This window comes from Plecotus auritus (assembly GCF_963455305.1).
Source record: "Plecotus auritus genome assembly, chromosome: 5".
In the NCBI taxonomy this organism is placed as follows: Eukaryota; Metazoa; Chordata; class Mammalia; order Chiroptera; family Vespertilionidae; genus Plecotus; species Plecotus auritus.
The window spans coordinates 107,707,375-107,731,583 of NC_137776.1; the positions used below are offsets into that span (position 1 = coordinate 107,707,375).

General features: G+C 42.0%; 1 protein-coding gene across 13 annotated transcripts in view; it reads left to right on the forward strand.

The window, feature by feature from the left end:
• The window catches only part of CDC14B (cell division cycle 14B), a gene marked incomplete at its 5' end in the record, with an annotated part of 139,132 nt that overhangs the window by 61,019 nt on the left and 53,904 nt on the right, over positions 1–24,209 (forward strand). For 9 of the 13 annotated variants that reach the window (XM_080670814.1, XM_080670806.1, XM_080670803.1 and 6 more), the window contains 2 exons: positions 21,485–21,575; positions 22,105–22,180. In XM_080670814.1, coding sequence (XP_080526940.1) covers positions 22,139–22,180 — 42 coding nt within the window. Of the gene's footprint in view, positions 1–20,093; positions 20,214–21,455; positions 21,576–22,104; positions 22,181–24,209 lie in introns of those variants that run through there. The other 4 variants (XM_080670808.1, XM_080670815.1, XM_080670805.1 and 1 more) reach the window with 2 other exon arrangements.

A 24,209-nucleotide genomic window follows, 5' to 3' on the forward strand; every position in this document is an offset into this window, starting at 1 on the left:
GCCAGCAGTCCCGGATTGTGAGAGGGATCCTGGATTGGAGAGGGTGCAGGCTGGGCTGAGGGACACCCCCCGCCCCCATGCACGAATTTCATGCTCCGGGCCTCTAGTAATGCTATAATATCATTACAGATTCTGAATTCTATAAGGCCCTCTATTTTAGGACCATCACAGCTGAATCATTCTCTGCATTTTGCTCATTTATACCCATTTACATTTGTATGAATTGTGCTATGGAATTAATTAGTGTATTCATTCAACAAATATTTATTGAGCAACTACTTTGAGCAAGGGATTGGGCCAAGTACTATTGAGGAAGGAAGAAGGGGATGCGAGGAGTTGTAACGACCTGCTCCTTATCCTTGAAAGATTGAGAAGGAATAGACTCTAAGTCATCATCTCAGTGAAGACAGGCAATGAAGGAATCAGCCATTATGTAGTTTTGTACTCTTCTTCATTGAAATGGTGTTGGTTTGAGAGAACTTTGTGATGAAAATGTCACTCGATAATTACTACACAAAGTCAATTATTTTTCCAAATATGTAGAGTGACTGATTTGTCTCATGGTGTCTTTCTTGTGTATGCACGAGTGTGTGTGTGTGTGTGTGTGTGTTAACCTTTAACAGAAACTAGGGTAAAAAGCTTCATTTTGGTATATAATTACACACACACACACACACACACACACACACACACATAGTTAATATACTGAAATCCCTGTCTCTATTATGACAGAGTCAAAATGAAAGGTCTACATTTCAATTAATTTTATGTCTCCAATTTGAATCTCAAAGTATTCCAGACTATATAATTAAAAATGAGATACCTTATTTATTCTTAAAAATACATTATTTATTGGTAAGAAGTATTATAGAACACCTTATAAGCTAAGTATTGCTTCTTAAATTAAAGGCACTAAAGATGAAGATTGCTAAATATTTTAAGGGGTAGATTTGGTTTGTGTGACTTGGACTGAAAAGCATTCTGATTTTCCCTTTTCTTGTAGGTGCTGAGGGAGCATTGCTTTGACATGAATGTATAACAGGATGAATATTGTGGGGTTACATTTTTGGGAGCTGTTCTCAGTGTGCTCTTGGAATTTGTTTTGTAATCCTGTCATTGGAGAGCTTGTTGGAAGCCCCTGATACCTGAAATGGAAGCCTGTAACATGCATCTAGCTAGCAAACAACTGCAGTTGAATTTTAACTCCACTATTAATACTATATCCTAATTTTAAAGTGTGTGACTGAAAGGGCTAGACCAGTGGTCGGCAAACTCATTAGTCAACAGAGCCAAATATCAACAGTACAACGACTGAAATTTCTTTTGAGAGCCAAATTTTTTAAACTTAAACTTCTTCTAATGCCACTTCTTCAAAATAGACTCGCCCAGGCTGTGGTATTTTGTGGAAGGGCCACACTCAAGGGGCCAAAAAGCCGCATGTGGCTCGCGAGCCGTAGTTTGCCGACCACGGGGCTAGACGAACAACTTCATTCAGGATATGTTTGAGTGCATTTTATAGTCTTGTCCTTACAGTGGCTGCTGCCAGCCCAGCAGGAGAGATTTCAGACTTGCCCGGATCTCTGGGCAGTGACACAGCACTCAGACCCGGTGACTGTATCTTCATCTGCATTCGTGTCTGTGTCGCACAGAGGGGCTTATCTGTGAATGTCACGGACATTCCATAATGGATGCTCTGAATGATGAGATCTTTGGAAAGGAGGCTTGCGCTACCATTTTAAAAGCTTCTTAGATTTTTCCTCCAGAACCAGCAGGAACTGGTTTTGATCACTGTAACACACAAGTCTGCTTCTCCTTCCTGCTGACAGCACCATTGCCCCTAGCTGTGCTGTCAATGTGTGTGTGTGTGTGTGTGTGTGTGTGTGTGTGTGTGTGTGTGTGTGTGAGAGAGAGAGAGAGAGAGAGAGAGAGAAAGAGAGATTGGGGATAGACTTTACCCCAGCATGGGGAAAATATCCTTATATCCTTTTCATATCCCTGAGATCTATCTCACAGTGGTCTTCTTACATTTTGCCAGTAACAAGCATCTAGACATGGCAACCTGAATTAGGTAACAACTTTGCTCCAAAAGCAGAAAGTATTTAATGAAATCTGCCTTATTCAGGAGAGCAGGCAAAGAGGGATAAACCTTAAAGAATCCTTTATCTATTAGGAATGTATTCAGACTATTTTGATCAAATAAATTTATTATTTTTTTATTTATTCATTTTAGACATGGGGGGCGGAGGGTAGAGAGAGATTGACTTGTTGTTCCACTTATTTATGCATTCATTGGTTGATTCTTGTATGTGTCCTGACCGGGATTGAACCTACAACCTTGGCCTTTCAGGATAAAGCTCAAACCAACTGAGCTTCCCAGGCAGGACCGAATCAAATAAATTTTTAGAGGTTAAATTTGGGGATTCAGAAGACAACCATTTCCAGGCACAGTGTTAAAGGAATTTTTTTTTCCCTTAATGTAACACCTTGGGGAATTTTCAAAATAAAAAATTGGGATATTGTAAATGTTAAGCAATAAACTTGGGACTTTTTTAAAAAAAATCAAAGCTTTAAGCACTCTATTTTAAAATGATACCAGAAAAAAAGATTCTAATATAGAGATTTATGAATTAGATTACTAAGTTTTGTTGTTTATGCCACAAGAGCAATTTTTAATGCCAATTTTATGTGTACCCGTGACATACTCCATATAACATAACCCTATGCAGTTCTGCTTTGTTGTAATTATATTGTCTTCAAAATATTTTACTAAGAATAAGTAGGCATATATAAAAGTGCAGTCAATGTTTTGTTTTGGGTTCTCCCAGAACACACTGAGTCAAGAACTCCAAAGCAAGTACAGTTGCCTCTTGAACAATGCTGGGAGCAGCAGCACCTGATCCCATGCCGTCAGAAATCATGTATAACTTTTGACTCCATAAAACTTAATTGTTCCCTGGTACCCATGGGAATTGGTTCAGGATCCTCTTGGATACCAAATTCCACGGATGCTTAAGTCCCCTATGTAAAATGCCCTGGACCAGTGCATACAGTGGGCCCTGTATCTCTAGATTCCCAACCACATTGAAAACAGTATAGGTTGTTATTGAAAAAAAAAAACAAAAAACAAAAATAAAAAACCCTTGTAAGTGGACCCACGCAGTGCAAACCTGTGTTGTTTAAGGGACAACTGTACTTTTTGGGGGAGATGATTCCAAGAAGCTGTCAAAGGGGAGCTGGGAAATGGGAGGGTCAGGAAAGGTAGGCTATATAGATGGCTCACTGAAGCCACTATTCCTGTGGTAGCTGGAGTTTAATCCCACAGGGGAAATCTGGGAGCCAGTATAGAACAAATGAGGGTACAGAGGGTGAGTGATAATTTTGAAGTGCTGTGAGGGTGACCAAAATGGACTTCGTAGCCAGAAGAAGCCCTGAAAGTAATGGCGGTGCAATGGCAAGTGTGCCAAAAGGAGGAACGATGGGTGGAGCGCCTGCAGCCACTGACAGTACTGATTTGATCAAGAGCTCTTGGTGCTACTGTGAGTTTTCAGTGAGTTAGCACACTTGACCATTATTCCAAGTTGAGTGTGTCATTGTCTCTATGTTGTGTCCTGGTGGAGCACTTAAAAAAATTAATTTTTAAAAAAATATATGTTTTTATTGACTTCAGGGAGAGGAAGGGAGAGGGAGAGATACAGAAACATCAGTGATGAGAGACAATCATTGATCGTCTGCCTCCTGCATGCCCCACCCTGGGGATCTAGCATGCAACATGGGCATGTGCCCTGACTGGGAATCCAACCAGTGACCTCCTGGTTCATAGGTTCACGCTCAATCACCGGCCAGGCCTAGTTGGGGCATTTTTTATAGCACCTGTTGAGAAAAGAGAGAAGAGGAATGCAGGCCACAGGGTGGGTTTGCTAGAACTACTGAGAGTACTAAGCTGGAAGTTTACACCTAGGCTTAATGAGGCACTTGCAAGTAATTGCTTATAGGAATAGATTAAGATCAGTGTGCAATTAAGAATAGTTGGAAGTGCTTTGATTTTTATGAAAAGTTTGAGAAACATCACTGTAGCTTGGAGGTTTGACTAAACAATTGTTGATTAGCATCTAGAAGAATTAGGGGCAGAGATAATCCTGACCTCAGTGAATGTGAAGTGACTGGCACAGCTGGGCCCTTGCCAGTGCAGAATGCCAGGACTGGATCTCCATGGAGATTGCTGATTCTGTGCAAGTTCCAGTTCCAGGAACTCCTCATCCCCAGCTAAGTGGAGTTTGTGCCAGCAGGTGAAGTCAACCACCTTCTGTCATTTACTTCTAATAAGGCCAGATAACACATATTAGGTACCCTGGGGAATGTTTCAAGGTAAATAAATCTAATGACTAAATGGCTCAGGAGTTTATAATCTATGTACCACATGTCTGTGCAAAGTATTACACAGATACCAAGTTGGGAAATCACAGTTTACAGTATGTGGTGTAAGTGCTGTTTTCTTACCTTTCTGGGTGCTTTCCTCCTGTGAAAGCCCTGCACAGTCCCTTTTCATTTTTCTTTGGAAATAATAATTCCGCCCACTATTCTCAGTGGAGGGGAAATGTCACACTGCTAGTCTTGTGAGGTGGCATTTAACAAGGCTGAAGCTTTCACATGGGATCAAGATTCAACAACAAAAGCCTTAACTTTGGAAGCATTAGAAAAAGTTTTTCTTCATTTTCTTGAATATCAGTGGGCAACTTGAAAAACTTACCTGAAAAAGTAGTGCTGGTGATCTTTCCTGCCCTTTATTCATGTTCCATGTTTTTGAGGTGCATTCATGATTCTGGGTTCACCAGACATTCGTTATTGGTCCATGCATGCCCCTTTATTAGGCTTTCTGTGTTACTGAAATATGGCTCACTAAACAACACTCTGTGTGTACAGATGTATGTATATTTGTATCCTCATGCAAGTTACAGCACATTATTCCCACTGTTTCTGCACCTGGCTTTTCTTTTTACTGTTCTTATGTTGCTGGCACAGAATTGGAACAGAGTTGGAACAAAGGGAGCTGGAGGAACCTAATGGACTGTGCTTTCAAGCAGCTCTAGGTTGAGTTGCGATGATAAAGCTGCTGGGTAGTCAATATCTGCTGGATGCTAAGGCCCAGTCTCACCTTCACTTCCAAATAAACCTTCTCAGACACAGAAGATTTTAGTTTTTAAAAAGACAGCACAAAAAGAAAATAAGAATGATTAGTTATTCTACTAGCAAGCATATTTTTCCGCCATCTTTAGACTTGGTCATAACACACACACACACCCTTCCATCCCAGCAGCTTAAAACAAACATTTAAATCTTGTTGCTGTTTCACATCCACTGTGGGGCAGCAGGGGACTTGGCTTATTGTAATTGCTTGGGGACCTAGGGTCCTAGGCTGACAGCACCCTGCGCCAGAAGGGAAAGGGTGGAGGGTCTTGAATCAGCATTAAGCATCATTTACACTCAGCTCATTGGCCAGAATTAATCACCCAACTGCAGAGGGACTACCCAATTGCAGAGGGACTGGAATGTGCCTGTTAGGGAAGGAGCCAGAAATATTTGGTGAACAGCTTTAATAACTACATTTAGACTTTCAGATTGCTCAGTGCGTCTATATACATAAAAAGCCAGTCACCAGAATGCTGGAATGACCGGTGGCTATGATGCCCACTAAGGCCAGCTAACCGGCCGGATGTGGGGGTGGGGCCGGCTGGCCAACCTCCCGCAGCCCGCCCCAATCGGCCTCTCCCACCCCGATGGGCCTGCAGGCCCCCCCCCCCGGCCAGCCCCGCCCCTGATTGCCCCCACACACCCCAATAAGGGGGCAGGGACAGCCGGCCAACCTCCTGCAGCCCCTCCTCCCACCCGGCCCCACCCCATATCAGCCCCCACTACCCCGATCGGGGGCAGGGCTGGTCAGCCAACTGCCTGCCGCCCCTATCCCCAGTCAGCCTCGGCCCAGTCGGCCCCCCCACTCTGATCAGGGGTGGGGCTGGCCGGTCCATAGCCCCACCCCACCCCAATCGGGGATGGGGCCCACTGGCCAATCACCCTCGGCCCCTCCCCCCAGCAGGCCCGGCCCTGATCTGACCTGATGGGGCAGGCCGGCCAACCTCGTGCAGTCTCCTCCTCCCAACAGGCCCTTCCCAATCTGCCCCAATTGGGGCCAGGCCGCTGGGCCCCACCTGTGCAAGAATTCATGCACTGGGCCTCTAGTATTTATATACACAGACAACTCTGTTTTTACATCAACAAGAGAAACACTGTAAATACAGATGTCATTGCTTTTTTTCCACCTCATGTTACAGTGGAATCTTTCTTGGTCATTAGTATAAATATATATTAAGTACTTCAAAGAAGGTACTGCCAATTATAACTGTAAGTCACAGGTTTTAACATACAGCCTAATTTCAGAGATGTTCAAATAATGAAAAAATTTACATCTTAAATTGATGGAATATATAATATCTTGGAGATCTTTAAATTTTATTTTAGAGAGATTTTCTCATTCTTTTATCGCTGCATAGAATTTCATTTTATAATGCACATGACAGCTTTACTCAAGTCCTTATTGATACACATGTGGATGATTTTCAGTCTTTAACTATAAAACATAATGCTGTTTTAATAACCTGTTAATATGCCATTTCATACAGGGTTGGCTTTTCAAAAGTGGATTCCAGAGTTAGAGATATATCTACGTATATTATAAAAGGCCTGTGGCCCTAATGCCATAATGACCAAAGACCAGAATGGGTGGGCGGGGCTGCGAGCGGGGCAGAACAGTGGGTGGGACGCACACAGGTGGGTGGGGCTGCGCGATTTCGAGTGCTGGGCTTCTAGTATATTCATAATTTTGATAGAAGTTATACTCATTTACAATCCACCAGCAATGTATTAGAGGATTTATTTATAACTTCACCAATAGGGTGGATTATCAAACTTGGATTTCTCCCAGTCCTGGCAGGTGGAAGATTATAGTCTCAATGTAGTTTTCATTTGTGTTTCTCTTAAGAGCACAGGCTGAGTTTCTGAACACTGGGTATACATATCTTTTGCACATTTTTCTATTGGGCTGCTGGCTGCTTCCAATTTATATGCATGAGGCTCTTTAAATATTAGGGAAATTATTATCTGTTAGGATTTACAAATGTGTTCTATTTGTTATTGCCTTTTTTTCTTTTTTTAATTGAAGGAAAATTTTTTAAATTTTTTATTGTTGAAAATATTGCATATATCCCCTTTTTTCCCCATTGACCCCTTCTTACCTGCCCCCACTTCAGGCCTTCACCACACTATTGTCTGTGCCCATGGGTTATGCATATATGCATCCAAGTTCTTTGGTTGATCTCTTCCTTGATTTTCTTACAGTGTGGTGGTGATATGTGTTTGTCGTGCAAAGTTGATAGGTGAACCTGCTAATTTTTTCTCCTATGGCTTCTGGATTTTAAGCCCTAGTTAGACTAAACAAAATTATTAAGGAATTCTCATGTGTTTTCTTTCTTCCGTTTTTCCTTGCCCTGGACTTTATGCTGTTGTTCTTGGGCATTTGACTTGTACATAATTATATTTTAAGCTCCCAAATACATTGTTGTTAATAATTTTCTATGTAGATAGCATTTTTAGTGCCCTTAATACCTTTGTGTAGACCGCAATTTCCAACTGATATAATTTCCTTCTTCCTGAAGGATATTTAAAAAAACTTTTCATTAGTATAGGTCTGCTAGTGATGAACTCTTTCATCTTTTGAATGTCTAAAAGTGTCTTCATTATGCCTTCATTTTTTAAAGATTTCTGCTTAGTGTGTAGCATTTGATGTTGAAATGTTTTTTTCTTTGAAGATGTTCTAATGTCTTATCACTTACACTGGTTCCAGTAAGAAATCTGATACCCCTATCTCTGCTTCTGTGTGTAGCATGGACTTTTTCCTCTAGCTCAGTGGTCGGCAAACTCATTAGTCAACAGAGCCAAATATCAACAGTACAACGAATGAAATTTCTTTTGAGAGCCAAATTTTTTAAACTTAAACTTCTTCTAACGCCACTTCTTTAAAATTGACTCGCCAAGGCCGTGGTATTTTGTGGAAGAGCCACACTCAAGGGGCCAAAGAGCCGCATGTGGCTCGTGAGCCGCAGTTTGCTGACCACTGCTCTAGCTGATTTTCTCTTACCACTGGTTTTGAGCAATTTGATTATGTTGCCATTTTTATTATGTTTCTTGTGCTTAGGATTCACCGAACTTCATGGATCTGTGGGTTTATAGTGTTCATCAATTTAGAAATTTTAAGCCATTCTTTCTTTAAATATTTTTTTCTGCCTGCCCCCTTCCTTAATATACAGTTGCTTTTTATATATGAGGCCATATGCTGTCCCACAGTTCAGATGCTCTAATATTTTAGATTTTTTTTTCTGTTCTGTTTCATTTGGAGAGGTTCTCTGATACGCCTTCTTCACTCTTTAGTTCTTCTATTTTCTTCTCTGCTATTTATCCTATAAATGTTATTTTTCATCTCATATATTATTGTTTTCATCTTTAGAAAAGCTTGATTTGGGCCCTTTGTGTCTTCTGTGTCTCTATCTCAATTTTTAAAATAATGACCCTTTTGAGATATAATTCACATACCATACAACCCACCAATTTAAAGTGTACATTTCAATGTGGGTTTTGTTTTTTTTGGGGGGAACAGGTAATAGTATATTTTATATAGTATTTAAATATTAACTATTTAAATTTTAAATATTTTAAAAACAGTATTTTGGGGGGTGAGTAGTATATTTGCAGGGTTGTGCAACTATTACCATAATCTAATTTTAGAACATTTTCATTATCCCCAAAAGGAATTTTGTACCAAATAGCAGTTACTCTCTAGTCCCTTCACCTTCTCCATCTCAGCCCTAGGCAACCACTAACCTACTTTCTGTCACTGCATATTTCCTATTTTAGGACATTTCATAGAAATCAGATTATGCTATTAGTGATCTTTTGTGACTGGTTTGTTTCACTTAGCATGTTTGTGAGGTTCATCCAAGCATGTATCAGTACTTCATCCCTTTTTTTATGGCTGAATAATATTGCATTGTATGACTGTATCATTTTGTTATCTGTTCATTAGTTGATGGACATTTGGATTGTTTCCACTGTTAGGCTATTATGAATAATGCTGCTATGCACACACACACACAACACACGTATATATACATGAATATATATTTTTATGTGGATATATAGTTTCATCTACGTAGCTTACTGAAATATGAATACAGTTATAATAACTTTTAATGCCTTTCTCTGCTAATTCTACCTTGTGCATCAGTTCTAGGTCTATATTGATTGACTGATTATTCTTTTCATTATGGGTCATGCTTTTCTGCTTCCTTGCATGCCTGGCAATATGATTGGATGCTGCATTTTACCTTAATGGATGCTGGGTATTTTTGTATTTTTATAAACCTTTTTGAGCTTTGTTCAGGGATACAGTTAAGTTACCTGGGAACAGTTTCATATTTTCCAGTCTTTCATGGTTTGTTAGGTGGGCCTGGATCTGTGTTCAGTCAATTATTGAGGCAAGACCTTCCAGAGATACGAGTAATGCAGCGCCCTGGGACTTAAGAGGTTTTACATAGTGACCAATGAGAACACAGCTCTTGCAAGCCCTGTGTGAGTGCCCAACGTTGTCTTCTCCAATCCTTTCGGGGGAGCCTTTCCTGGGCCTCTAGTAGTTTCCTCACATGCATGCTCTGTACTCTTAAATATTTGGGACTTCTTGCAAATCTCTAGGGTTCTCTCTCTGCAGCTTCCTCCTCTTGGTACTGTCTCCTATTAACTCGCTGCCTTCGTTTCCCTGGACTCAGCTGCTTTGAAGTCGGCTGGATTCTGCCTGAGTTTACCCTCCCTTGTGCAGTGACAGTGAGCAAGGGCAACCTTAGCGCTCTCCTTCTTTGTTTCCTCTGTCTCAGGGATCACTGTCCCCCATTGCCTGATACCTGGAATCATGAATACCATTATTTAATGTATTTTGTCTGTTTTAAGAAGGCTTTGTTGTTCTTGTTAATCCTCACCCAAGGATATTTTTCCATTGATTTTTAGGGAGAGTAGAAGAGAGATGGAAAGACAGAGAGAAACATCGATGTGAGAGAAACATTGATTGGTTGCCTCCTGCATGAGCCTTGACCCAGGGCCTGGGCCAGGTAGGAGCCTGCAACCGAGGTAGGTGCTCTCGACTGGAATCAAACCCAGAACCCTTCGGTCCGAAGGCCGACGCTCTATCAACTGAGCCAAACTGGCTAGGGCAAGAAGGCTTTTTTTTTTCTAGAAGGTATGGTAATCTGGTCCCTGATATTCTATCTTGGCTATCTGTGTTTTCTTATGTATTTTACATTTTTATCCTCTTACATTTAAATATTTTATTAGAAATTTATTCTGCTGTGAGGTCATAGAGCCACTTTTGTTTTTTTCAGATGGCTACCTAATATCATTTATTTACTCAACATCTGGTTTGATTTATCATCTTTATTGTGTATTACATTCCACTATGTGTCTGGGTCTATTTCATAACTTCTATTCTATTGGATATATATCTATTAGGTGCCAGGAACATTCTGTATTAGTAGTGGAAGTCTTTTGCTACATTTTAATATCTGGTAGTACTAGCTCTTTTTTAGATTTCTAAAAAAAATAGACGCATTTATTACTCCTTGGTCCTGGAGGAGTACATGAACCTCAAGGGGCCACACCAGAAGATCAAGTCTGGATGCTGGCAGAAAGCTTTTTTTCATATTCAATATTATTTTGTATTAGTTTCAGGTGTACAGCAGAGAAAGTTTTTTATTTTTATGTTTTTTAAAATGTATTTTTATTGTTTTCAGAGATGAAGGAAGAGAGAGAGATGGAGAGATAGAAAATCAATGATGAGAGAGTATCATTGATCAGCTGCCTCCTCCATGCCCCACACTGGGGATTGAGCCTGCAACCTGGGCATGTGTCCTGACCCAGAATTGAACCCTGACCTCCTGGTTCATAGATCGATGCTCAACTATTGAGCCTTGCGGGCTGGGCAGAGAAAGCCTTTTCAATCTTTTTTTTTTTTTTTAAATCTTTTCCCCCAGCTATTCTTGTTTATTTTTGCATTATTTTTCCCATGTGAACTTTAGGATCAACTTGACTAGTCCATAAATGAACAGAACCCTGCTAGTTAACATGGCTGTTAACGTGTAGAAGAAAATCTGTCAGATGAGGACTCTTTTGTCCACAAACATGCATGTCTTTTTGTTTGCTCGTCTTCTCTTGGTAGCTCATTACTGTGTTAAATTTTTCATATCCTATGATATCTTATACTTGTTAAACTTTTCCTCAAGTATTTATGTTTTGTTGTGTTGTTATTTTTATAAATGGGATTTTCCTCCTCTATTTTATTTCACATATTAATCTCTGAACAGTTAACTGAACTCTTGAAAACATTTTCGTTTTATTTAACTTGGACTTCACATGCCTACACTACAGGGTTTGGAAGGTAGAAGTGGCTCCTCAATGCTTAGATGTTAGAATAAAGATGAGGAATTACTTTAACTGCGTTAATATTGTATTTACATTATAGATGATTACCTAGGGGCTTTGTTTTTAATTATTAAAATGTAGAGATCGATCATTCTGATCTTGTTTGTGTGTTATCTTATTATAGCTCTTGTAAGTAAGACTCTTATTTATATCTTTCTCTAGCTATCTATGTTTGAACTACCTAGACCAGTGGTCGGCAAACTCATTAGTCAACAGCCAAATATCAACAGTACAACGATTGAAATTTCTTTTGAGAGCCAAATTTTTAAAACTTATACTTCTTCTAATGCCACTTCTTCAAAATAGACTTGCCCAGGCCGTGGTATTTTGTGGAAGAGCCACACTCAAGGGGCAGAAGAGCCACATGTGGCTCGCGAGCCGCAGTTTGCCGACCACGGACCTAGAGTAAGTTAGTATAGCTAAAGATGATCATATTCAGTGAATGGATTCTTTGTTTGATAAGTGAATATATTTTCACATCTATTTCTTTTTGCATGCTAATGTTAATATTGATATTTGTATAGGTATTTCTTGCTAGGATATACTACGCTCCTGGAGATCAAGAATCCACATTTCAGAGAATGTTCTGCTGTATCTTAACCAAATAAGTACATCTGACAAATGTAAGGGTTACTTTTAGGAGTGGAATAGAATATTTGGAATTATTATTTAGGCTGTGTGGTTAAGCACAATGCTTGCACATATTCATTCAACTTTAACAAAATATTCTCACCAGGTATACATTTTATCAGCATTTTCAGTACTTGGTGATTTTTTTTTCAACAGGAAGATTACACTCCTGCTTTCAGGCAGTGTTTTCCGGTGGCAACTCTCTAGATAACACTGTAAAATGTAAAGCTGCTCCATAGTTACAAGCTAAATAGCACTTTGTCATAAAATAGTTAATAAATATAATTCACTATTCACATTAAAATTCCTGGATTTTTAATGATTTCTCCTAAGACAATTTAAAAAAAATCCAACTTCAAATTTTAGAGCATAAAGAACACTAACTCAAAATTGTGTTAATCTTAGCCTGAAGTTGTTGTTTTTCTCCTCAAAGTACTGTATGAGCAAATTTTTCTTAGAATCCTTGGGCTTACTGCTTCATGTAGGACTGCTGCAGAGAGCTAAATGTTACTGCTGAGCACATCTGTCACGTTAAAGAACTTACCTGTCAGTAAAGGTGGTGTGTGCCATTGCTGATGCACGCTGCATGGCAGGGCAAGGAGGGACTCTCGGTGAACATCCAGTCTCTGCTGCTTATTTTCCCACCAAGTTGCCTGCTTCCTGCTCTCCTTCTGGATCCCCAGGGTGTGTCTTCTGTGGTGTCTCAGTCCTTCCTCCTCTACTCCCCAAGGAAGCAGAGCTTCAAAGGGACTTAAAGCTGGAAAAGCTCAGGACAGCATCTCTATACGGTGATGGCTGCAGTGTTTCCCCCCATCTTTCCTTTTGAAAAGTAAATTAAAGTATTAATCTTGAAAGCCATATCATATAAAACAAGCAGTTCGGAAGTTACTTACCTGAGCCATTTAATTATTTTTCCTTTGGCTTCCCTTGAAGCCACACTGTGATATAATAATGAGAAATTGGGGCCTTTTTTGTTTCAGTGCTGGTATATATGCTCCTATATACGAATTGATTCAGGTTATATTTGTTCAAAACTTTGTTTTTGTCACTGCTGAGCAGCCCTGCGAAAGTTACTTAATCTCCCTGGCTCTGGCTCTCTTATCTGTAAAATGAGGGCGATAATACCTAGATCATGAGAATTAGTGAAAAATAACAGTATTTGTGAAGTGTCTAGGCTAGGATGTATTCGGGAAATGAGAATTTCCTTCTCCTCTTCCTGGTCCGCCCTTCCTCCAGTTATTTATTCATTTGTTCATTAAGTAGACAATTACTCAGCGCTGGTTGTATCATAGGTACTGTGCTAGATAAGGTGTGTTTCTCACCACACTCATTCTCTTCAAGTTGCTGAGAAAAATCAAAGTTGGATGTTAGGATCAAGGCTCTTGGAACCAAAGGCCCTGAAAGCAGTAGGAAAGCCATAGCTTCCTCGCTTTTGTTTTTCTGACACTTGGGAGGCCTTTTGTTTGTTCATAGATCAGAAACTGGTGGACTTAGAGGAAATAGTCCTCTTAAGTCTGCTGTCCTTTATAGTCACCACTATCCACGTTAGCAGATACTGAACATTTCCATCCTCGTGGACAGTTCTGTTGGGCAGTGTTGTTCCAGGCAGTGTGAGAGTTGGATCATGAGTAGATCAATATACTATATAATAAAGAGGTAATATGCAAATTGACCCTCACACCATTACACAAGATGGCCACCCCCATGTGGTCAAAGATGGCTGCCACAAGATGGCCAGCAGGGGAGGGTAATTGTGGGTGATCAGGCGAGCAGGGGAGTGCAGTTAGGGGCGACCAGGCCAGCAGGGGAGGGAGGGCAGTTAGGGGCAACCATCCTGCAGGGGTGGACAGTTAGGGGTGACCAGGCCAGCAGAGGAGGGCAGTTGGGGGCGACTGGGCCGGCAGGGGAGGGCAGTTGGGGGCGATCAGGCTAGCAGGGGAGGGCAGTTGGGGGCAATCGGGCCGGCAGGGGAGCAGTTAGATGTTGATCAGGCTGGAAGAGAAGTGGTTAGGGGATGATCTGACTGGCAGGCAGAAGTGGCTAGGGTCAATCAGACAGGCAGGCAGGTGAGCAGTTGGGAGCCAGCAGTCCTGGATTGTGAGAGGGATGTCCGACTGCTGGTTTACGCCCGATCCCACAGGGGTCCCAGATTGGAGAGGGTGCAGGCTGGGCTGAGGGACGACCCCCCTCCCCCGGCCAGTGCACAAATTTTGTGCACCGGGCCTTTAGTTTTAGATAATGAGAGACAAGAGATATATGAAGAGCTCTAGATTATCTGCTATTTTATGGGATTTGAAGCAAGTCTCAGTTGGAGCCATATGACATGGTATTATTAACAGTTTTCTCTTGGAACTCTCAATCCGGAATACTTTTAAAATTATGTCGTTGATTGAATGTAAAGAATGGCAGATAATCTTTCCATTAAAAGATAAAAATAGCCCTAGCTGGTTTGGCTGAGTGGATAGAGTGTCAGCCTGTGGACCAAATGGTCTCGGGTTCGATTATGGTCAAGGGCAGGTACCTCAGTTGCAGGCTCCTCCCTGGCTAGGCTCTGCGCTTGAGGCAACCAATTGATGTAGTTCTCTCACATCGATATTTCTGTCTTTCCCTCTTTCTAAAAATCAATTTAAAAATATCCTTGGGCGAGGATTAAAAAAAGATAAAAATATTATTTCAGGAATTTTTGAGAGAATCTTTCTATTAGCCACATTATCTTTTCTTGTAGGTCTTTTTTTTTTTTTAAGTTGCAATGTAATATACTATTCATGGTCTATACCAGTGGTCGGCAAACTCATTAGTCAACAGAGCCAAATATCAACAGTACAACGAATGAAATTTCTTTTGAGAGCCAAATTTTTTAAACTTAAACTTCTTCTAACGCCACTTCTTCAAAATAGACTCGCCCAGGCCGAAAACCGACTTTTGTGCATGGGCCACGAAGTTTCAATCGCACTGTACCTGCGCGCCCGCACATGGTATTTTGTGGAAGAGCCACACTCAAGGGGCCAAAGAGCCGCATGTGGCTCACGAGCCGCGGTTTGCCGACCACTGGTCTATACGATACACTTAATTAGGTCAAGATAGTTCTTAATTATATTCTATACAAAATGCTTTGATAGCCCTAGCCAGTTTGGCTCAGTGCATAGAACCTGCAGACTGAAGGGTCCCAGGTTTGATTTCAGCCAAGGGAACATGTCCACGTTGCGGGCTCAATCCCCAGTAGGGGGTGTGCAGGAGGCAGCCGATCAATGATTCTCTCTCATCATTGATGTTTCTCTCTATTCCTCTCCTTCCTCTCTGAAATCAATAAAAATATATAAAAAAATAAAATCTTCAAAATGCTTTCATATTAATTCTGTAGTCTTTTCATGTAGTTAAAATTCTTTCCTGTCCCCACCCTTTAAGAAGTATAACTCGTACACAATAAAATGCACAGGTTTATGTGTATAGTGTGAATTTTGACTAGTGTATACTCTTTTTTAAAATAGATTTTTACTAGAGGCCCAGTGCACAAATTTGTACACAGGTGAGGTCCCTTGGCCTGGCCGGTGATCAAGGCCTATGGAGGGGGGTGGTGACCGGCAGGGGGGAGGGGCCGCAGGAGGTTGGCTGTGGGAGCACACTGACCACCAGGGGGCAGCTCCTGGTGGTCAGTGTGCGTAATAGCAACTGGTCAACTGGTCATTCCGATTGTTAGGTCATAACCGTTGCTTAGGCTTTTATATATATACTAGAGGCCCGGTGCACGAAATTCATGCATGGGGGAGTGGGGTGTCCCTCAGCCCAGCCTGCACCCTCTCCAATCTGGGACCCTCGAGGGATGTCCGACTGCCCGTTGTGAGAGGGATGTCCGAACGGTCAGTCAGACATCCCTCTCACAATCCAGGACTGCTGGCTCCCAACTGCTCGCCTGCCTGCCTTCCTGACTGCCCCTAACCGCTTCTGCCTGCCAGCCTGATCACCCCCTAACCACTCCCCTGACAGCCTGATTGATGCTTAACTGCTCCCCTGCCAGCCTGTTTGCCCCTAACTTCCCCCCCCTGCAGGCCTGGTCACCCCTAACTGCCCTCCCCTGCAGGCCTGGTCCCCCCCAACTGCTCTCCCCTGCAGGCCGGGGTCCCTCCCAACTGCCTTTCCCTGCAGGCTGGTCCCTCCCAACTGCCCTCCCCTGCTGGCCTGATTGCCCACAACTGCCCTCCCTTGCAGGCCTGGTTCCTTCCAACTGCCCTCCCTTGCTGGCCATCTTATGGTGGCCATCTTGTGTCCACATGGGGGCAGGATCTTTGACCACATGGGGGCAGCCATCTTGTGTGTTGGAGTGATGGTCAAATCTGCATATTACTCTTTTATTATATAGGACTAGAGGCCCGGTGCACAAAAATTGTGCATGGGGGGGTGTCCCCTCAGCCCAGCCTGCACCCTCTCTTGGGACATCCCTCTCACAATTTGGAACCACTGGCTCCTAACTGCTCATCTGCCTGCCTGCCTGATCACCTCTAACTGCTCCCCCACCCCCTGTTGGCCTGGTCACCCCCAACTGCCAACCCTGCTGGCCTGGTCACCCCTAACTGCCCCCCCACCGGCCTGGTCACCCATTACTCGCCCCCTGCTGGCTGCGTTGCCCAAACTGCCCCCCCCCCCCCCCGCCAGCCTGGTCGCCCCTCACTGCCCCCCAGGATGGAGTCTGCAACCTGGGCATATGCCCTGAGTGGAATCGAACCCTGACCTCCTGATTCATACTTCAACTCTCAACCATCCAGTCATGCTGGCCAGGCAACAGTGTGTACTCTTGTGAAATACTGTTCCCTCTGGGCCCCTTTCCCTCTTATCCTAAATAACCACTGTTGATTTCTATCAGTATAAATTAATTTTACCTGTTCTTCAACTTTACATTTTGAGGGTCATACAGCATGAGCTCTCTTGTGTCTTCTTTTGCTCAGCATAGTGTTTTAGTGATGCATCCATTATATTTGTATATCAACATGTCATTGTTTTGTTTTTGTTGAGTAGTGTTCTGTTGTTTGAATATAGTAAAATCTGTTTATCCATTCTCCTGTTGATGGAAATGTGTGGTGTTTCCAGTTTCTGGTGTTCCAAAGCTGCTACAATTTGAATGCCTTTTCCATAAGCTTATAGGCCATTCCTATAAACTCTTTCATAAAGTGTCTTCGAATCTTTTGCCCTGGTTAACATCTAAAATAATTTAATATGTACCCTTACTCCTCTCTTCTCTACACCATTTTCTTAAAAAAAAAAAAAAACATAGCCAAATTGGCATGACAATTTTAAAAAATCCCCCTGACAGGTTTTTCTATAGAAGAAAGTACTTATTGATATGACTATTGGCACAGAATTGTGATAAGTCTTAAACATTTTTCAGAGGGCCTTGAAATACCATTAGAGGTGAAGAACGAGCTTTGTAAGAATTTGCTTCTGATAAGGCAATTATAGTATATTAAACATACTCATCAAATTAAGTCTTATTCACTGCCAAGAAATTTGAAATGAGACAGATCATTTACTTATCTTCCCTCCCCTTTGAAATGCTTACTTTGGTAGATACATTAGAATTCATCCAAGTTCTTGACTTAGGGTCCTAGGAAAAAAGATCTGTCTGCTGAAGCTGACTGCTTTACTTCTCTTTCTGGCTCAAGTGACTGATTGCCATGACTATGATTCAAATGTTTTAGGACATGTTAATGACCCCAGGTCTCTCTGTATGGCACTGGTGGAAACTGCCCTGAGCCAATTTGGTCTTGCACAGCTTCTAGGACTTCTTAATAACAGGTTTCCTGCAGGAAAACTCCCGGGAGGTGGGGTTTATCCAATCTCAGATAAAACATTTTTTTTCACACAACAGTGATTTATTAAATATTTTTCGCAAGCAGGCACATCTGTCCTATAAGCTTAGCCCCTGCAGTTTTAGGTATTCTGACCATTCCTTTATGAAAGGCTCTGTGGGGCACCAAAAGCAACTTTCCTCACGCCTTCCTAAGTCCTTCTGGCTGGGCTAGTAGCCAAAGCAACAGGAGACAGAACAGCAGAAAACGTCTAAAATCATTTTGGATACACGTGTCGGGATGCCATAAGAATATGATACCCAAGGAGACACTGGGCAGTTGAGGTTTATATGCCATTCTGGACAAAGGAGAAGGAGGAAAGGGTCTGGGATTTCAAAGGGGAAGCAGACAATTTACAAGTAGAGAGAGCAAGCGGGCCATAAACAGATTCTTGCTGATGCCCCAGAAACAAGGGGACACTGAAGGCAGGCCAACAAGCAGGCTTTGCAGATCTCTCCCTGTCTGCCACATTTCATTTCTATACGTCCTTCCTTTAAGCAGGTGTTTCTATCTGAATTCCTTAAGGGGATAAGGTTCAGAGGTTCTTTTTGAGACTTTTGTTTCTTAATAACCAGCTTTAAAAAATCAATATCCCTAAAGGTATATTTTGGGATGACAGTGTTTGTTGCCTTGAATTGCCATGAATGGAGGTTGTCCCAGCTTATATTCCTACCCACTGGCAATGTTAGCTTCCCCACAACCTCACCACCACAGTGCCTTTCCAGACTCCTTTGATTTTTACCCGTCTGAAGGAAAACTAGGACCTTGTAGTTTAAATTTGCATTTCATTATTTTTTTTAAGAACATAAAGTTGAAAGGAGGTAGGCATCTTTGTGAGATGAAGTTAAAATATTTTCCCAGTTTATTTCTTGACTTTGGTGCCACAAAACCTTTTTAAAAGTGGGTATCAATTTAGCAGTTGATTCTCCTGTGGCTTTTGATTTTATTTTGAAAGGCCTTCTCCAGTTGGACCCCACAAAAAAAGAATTCATGGTTTTGTTGTTTACGTTAAAGTTTTTATCTGGAGTTTTAGAATCAAGTTAGGGACATTTACTTCTGAGGCAAACACATATATGTGATATATAATGTAGATATTGTATTGGGATTGTAAATACTGTGTAATCCTTGGGAAAGAGTTGTTGCTGTATTGTCTGTGTTAAGGGAGGTCTTTGCAAAATTTTTCACGGATTATTAAAGTAACACTTTTTATTTAGAACTAAATTGGGGCTGTACTCATACTGTATCTTAATTCTTTTTCACTTGAGACTATAAGAAACAGGTTTAGAAAATACTTTAAATGGCTGCTTAGCATGGTGTCAGAAATTTTTTTTTAAGGAATGATTGACCACAGTAGTAGGCTTACCTTTAAAATTTTGAACTATTTTGAAGACGTTCATTGTAAGTAAGACGCCAGCACTCCCAACCAGCCCGACACTCCGTGGGTCTCCACTTGAGAGAGGACGCAGCTCTGGGTGGCCCAGGTCTGCTAGCCGGGCGCCGGAAGGTGGCGGGGGGGGGGGGGGGGGAGGAGGGGAGGAGGGGTGGGCTGGGCGACGGGGTTGGGGGGGGTGGAGGAGTTAGGGGTTTCCCCGGGGCTGCGCCTCCGGCCCGGCCTGGATGCTGCGCCCTCTGCTGGCAGCGGCCAGGGCGGCTGAGGGAGGCGCCCCGAGCTGGCGCGCTGTGGTCAGGTTCACCACCTCGCCCTTCTCTTCCAAAAAGCCCTTTCACGAGCTTTCGGAGCTGCTTCCTCGCCCTGGCGCGCCGGGCGCCGCTGCACTGCCCTCCTGCGGCGCGGAGTCTGGCGCTGGCGGCCACTGTCGAGGTGGGCGAAGCTCAGCCTGCGCGCCTGACTGTGGCTGCCGCGCCCCACTGCGGCCCTTTGAGAAGCTTTGAACTTCCGGGGTGACTCGCCCCGGTATGCTGTGGAGTCGGTGGCCCCCGGTATGCTGTGGAGTCGGTGGCCCGGTGGCGACACCGGTTCCCCTGCTTGGGCACGGCCCTTTAAACTTTGTTTTTTAAACTTCGGGGGTGTGGCCGCAGCTCCTCCTCTCTCTGCGGCTGGTGGTTCCCTGGCCATCCGGCCCTTCCCTCCCTCAGCCCCGCCTTCCAGATGCTCTGGAGTCATGAGCCGGGAGGGCTCGGGGACCCGTCTGGTGGCCGAGGTGATCAAAGGTGAGTGCGGAGGGTAGGGGGCTAGCCGGTCCCGGGCGCCCCCAGGACACCCGTATTTAGATGGCATAAGGCTGGGCCGGAGATGAAGGAAGCCCCGATTTCTGGCCAGGAGGTGCCTTTAACTTTCCGGGCCGGGGCCAATGCTGTCTCATGGGCGTGGGTGGCCTTTCCGGACTCCTAGCCCCCCACGCGCTCTTGATTTGGGGTCAATGTTAACAGACCTGTGTCACGAGAAGCCCCTGGTAGGTGAATTGCATCTTCACCCAAGGGAACAAAGTCTGTGGTCACTGCACGGGGATTTTGAGTGTTTGTGGTTGCAAGACATTTTAGCTGAGCAGTTTACAAGGAAATAAATACAGCAATTGCGTGAGTTGAATTGCTGACAATTACCATTTGGGCAAAGGTTGCCAGCTGGCGTCCTGTGTTTCTTACTATTTTAAAGGCTGGACTTGATTTTGCTACAATTTAAGTGTAAGTATATCTACTAGCACTGCTAGTGTTGCTACAACTGGGTATTGCAGGTGACTGCTTTGCCAGGATTTTTAGGCAACTTTTTCTAGATTAAAGCGGGGGAGGAAGGTTGGAGCCTCAGAACATTATTAGCACCAGTTATCATTCTTTCTAAACCCTCACCTCATGGCTGCCTAACTGCACTTATGCAACACAAGTTCATCGCGCACTCATCATGCAGATACCTCTCATTGCTTCTGTTGCAGTGGTAATTTGTCTAATTGTAAAAGTCACTACAAAAGTAGTAGTGATCCCTAAGAACAGTTGGATAAACATCTGGTTCATTTTGTTGCTGATGTTCTGTAGCCTTAAACGTTAAATTTTGAAGCAGTTTTGAAAGCGTTCTTTACTTAAAATATGGTTTCTTATTGAAGGACTCTTTAGGATGTCGTGAAAACATAGTGATGCATAGCGAAAGCCATCTGGTTGCTGGCTAGCCATCAAGTGCACGCTGCCGTTTGTTCAGATTTCTTAGTCCAGAGGAAGTAAAGTTTTGCATGAGAGTTTCCTCCAGAAATCAAGCCATACTGCTACGTGAAAAGTCACTTGTCATTATTGAAACTTATGGTTAAGGGCAATTTCTCCTTTAAAAAAATAGTCTTATTTATTTTCACTCACCAAAAGTATCTGTTGGTATCCTTACCATCAGAAACCTGTATGGAAAAAATAAAAATTTGACTTCATCTGAAGAGTTGTATCATGATATATGAAAATTTTTAAAATAATCTGAAGGAAGGAACATTGCAATTTTTCCATTTCAGATCGCCTTTGTTTTGCCATTCTCTGCAGCAGACCAAAGAGTTCATCAAATGTACATTATTTCACCATAGATAATGAACTTGAATATGAGAAGTAAGTATTGGTTTTTAAAAGATTGTTAGTAACTTTTTTTTTTATTTCGAAGAATCTAAAGGTATGTTTATAAATAGGATAACCCTGGAAAATTACAAATCTGTTGACTGATAATTGCAGGATGTTTTTCCTTTAATTTTCCTTTAACCCTTAGTAATAAAGTAGATCCTTAGGGAAAAACTCAAAATGGAAGAATCTTTCTAAATTTAATAACTTATATTTAAAATTCTAATAGCTTACAGTACAATGAAATATAAACTAATGTATTAAGATGTGTCTTTACCAGTGGAAAAACAGCTTTTTTTATTCAGAAGGTATTTTCATATGTTATTTGAGGTTAGATGTAGGTGTTGAACCATTTTTTAATAGGCATTATTTACCAAAATATCTCTTCCACTTCTTAAGGTAGTGTGACTGATAACAATTTGGTGTATGCTTTCTTGTCTGAATTTGATCTTTAGCTCCAAAAAGGCATTAATATTCAGGGCATCTAGAATATACTATACGTTTTTGTGTTTTACTTTTAAAGCTTCTACGCAGATTTTGGACCACTCAATCTGGCAATGGTTTACAGATATTGTTGCAAGATAAATAAGAAATTAAAGGTAAAGTCTTTTTTTATGTAAGATTTGACTTAATCATTGTTAGCCTGGTCTTGGGGAGGGGAAAGTAAGGAAAGCACATTTGTTTTAAAAAGGAAATGCCGTGTTTTTACTGCATTGGTGTTTGGGCATATTTGTGGTTTTCTTGTTTTATAAAGGCATAGTGTATATGTTAGTTGTCCAGAGTTTTGATTGAGCAGTTTGAGTTTGGGTCATTTGATTCTGGCTTGCATTAGTGATGCTCAAATATTTGAAATCCAAAGTGGAAACTGTTTAATAAAGTAAACCTCTTACTGTCTGACCTAATGGAACTGAAACCTAACAAGAGAAGCGTCCCTTGCTGTGGTCATTGTTCTTCCTGCCTTCGCTTTGATAGGAAGGAGTGCTGGCAAACAAAGACCCTGCCCCTCTTACTGTCTCTCATTCTACCTTGACTCTCCCCTGATGTTGTACTACTTGTGACTTCACCTTGACCTTTTACACATGCAATTCAGGAGCAGGGGAAGCAAGGGCAAACACTGAGAGCTATCTTTGAGGCTGTCACTGAGAGCTGCAACAGTGTATTTCTATAAGCTTCAGACCCCATCCATTTATTTTAAAAACTTTGAATGGTCATGCACAATGGGAAGTGTATATACTGCTAGCAATTCCTAATGAGTCATTATAAATTCTCAAGTCAAAAATACTGGATTTGGGGACAGGTCCTTTTTAAAAACAACTTTATTCAGTCAATTACTTACCAGTCTACTACACAGAAGAAATAATATTATTTTCAATTAAAATGAAATTATATTAAAAATTTATGGATACGGCAGGTGTTTTTTGCTTGAGTGTCAAACCTAAAAATTCACATCATAAATGTTAGAAGCACCTGTCAGCTGAGCTACTAATCTGTAAAGTGGAAGTTGTAGCATTGCCTTTTTTTTTTTTTGTATTATATGCGTGTTCACTACGAATTTGTAGAGAGATGGAGACTCTTCTTTCTGCACTTTTCCTCTTAAATAAGAATATAAGCATTTATGGTCTTATGTGTTCATGTCTCCCCTCCCTTTTCCAGTTGTCAGTGGCAGGCTTTTTGTTTCATGCAGGGCTATGAAGCTAATAATAATTTCCTCTCCCCCCACTTGTGTTCCTTTGGTCTAATTTTGAAAGAATTTTTTTTCCACACTTGGCCATCTATGAACTTGTATCCTTTGCGTCAACTAAGAATGTATTGGTCCCCCCCCCCCCCCTTTTAACGTTTTATCATTCACTAGCACAACTTGTAGCGTGCTGAGCATCCAAACTGGTCAAAACATTACTGCCTATTCAATTAGTAGTAATAAAACTGTGTTGAGAGATTGAATTAAGAGACCCTTGTGCTTGTGTTGCTCTATGGCTGGTTGGATTTGTTTCAGTTTTTAAAATCAGCCTGGCTCTCTCACTCCACATAAACAACTAAAGGAACATATATTCGCATCCATCACTGACTCACTGAGGCCGAGGCCGGGGGATGTGAGCTCATTGAAGTGAATGTGTCCTGGCCTTACCCTCACCCGAATCGGTGCCCACCCACATTATTGAAGTTCAGGTGTGGAAGTGCTAACTCAGCATGTGTTCCTCTGGGTTTTAACTTTGATATCCTTTTCATTTTTAACTTTTTATTGAAGTACACTGTATGTACAGAAATATGTACAGATCATGAGGGTACAGTTCAATGAATTTTCACAAACTGAATATACATGGGCTGTCCTCTTGATCATCAGGTAAGGGACAGGGCACTAACAACACCACTCAGGAGCCCACTCACGCTCTCCGGGTATCTCTGCGCCTCTCACCCCCGTCTCCCCCCACCCTGCCCCCCATTTACTATACTGATGTCTAACAGAAAGAATTACTTTTGCCCGGTTTTATATACCCTTTTATTTTAATTTAAAGGTCTTGGGAATAGGTTTTTTGTTTTTTTTTTAAGTCAAACAGTTGGCCCCGCCCTCCCCCTCGCTTATTTTTTCTGTCAGAGGTAGTCTGTACTTTATATCTGTTCCTGTCTCCT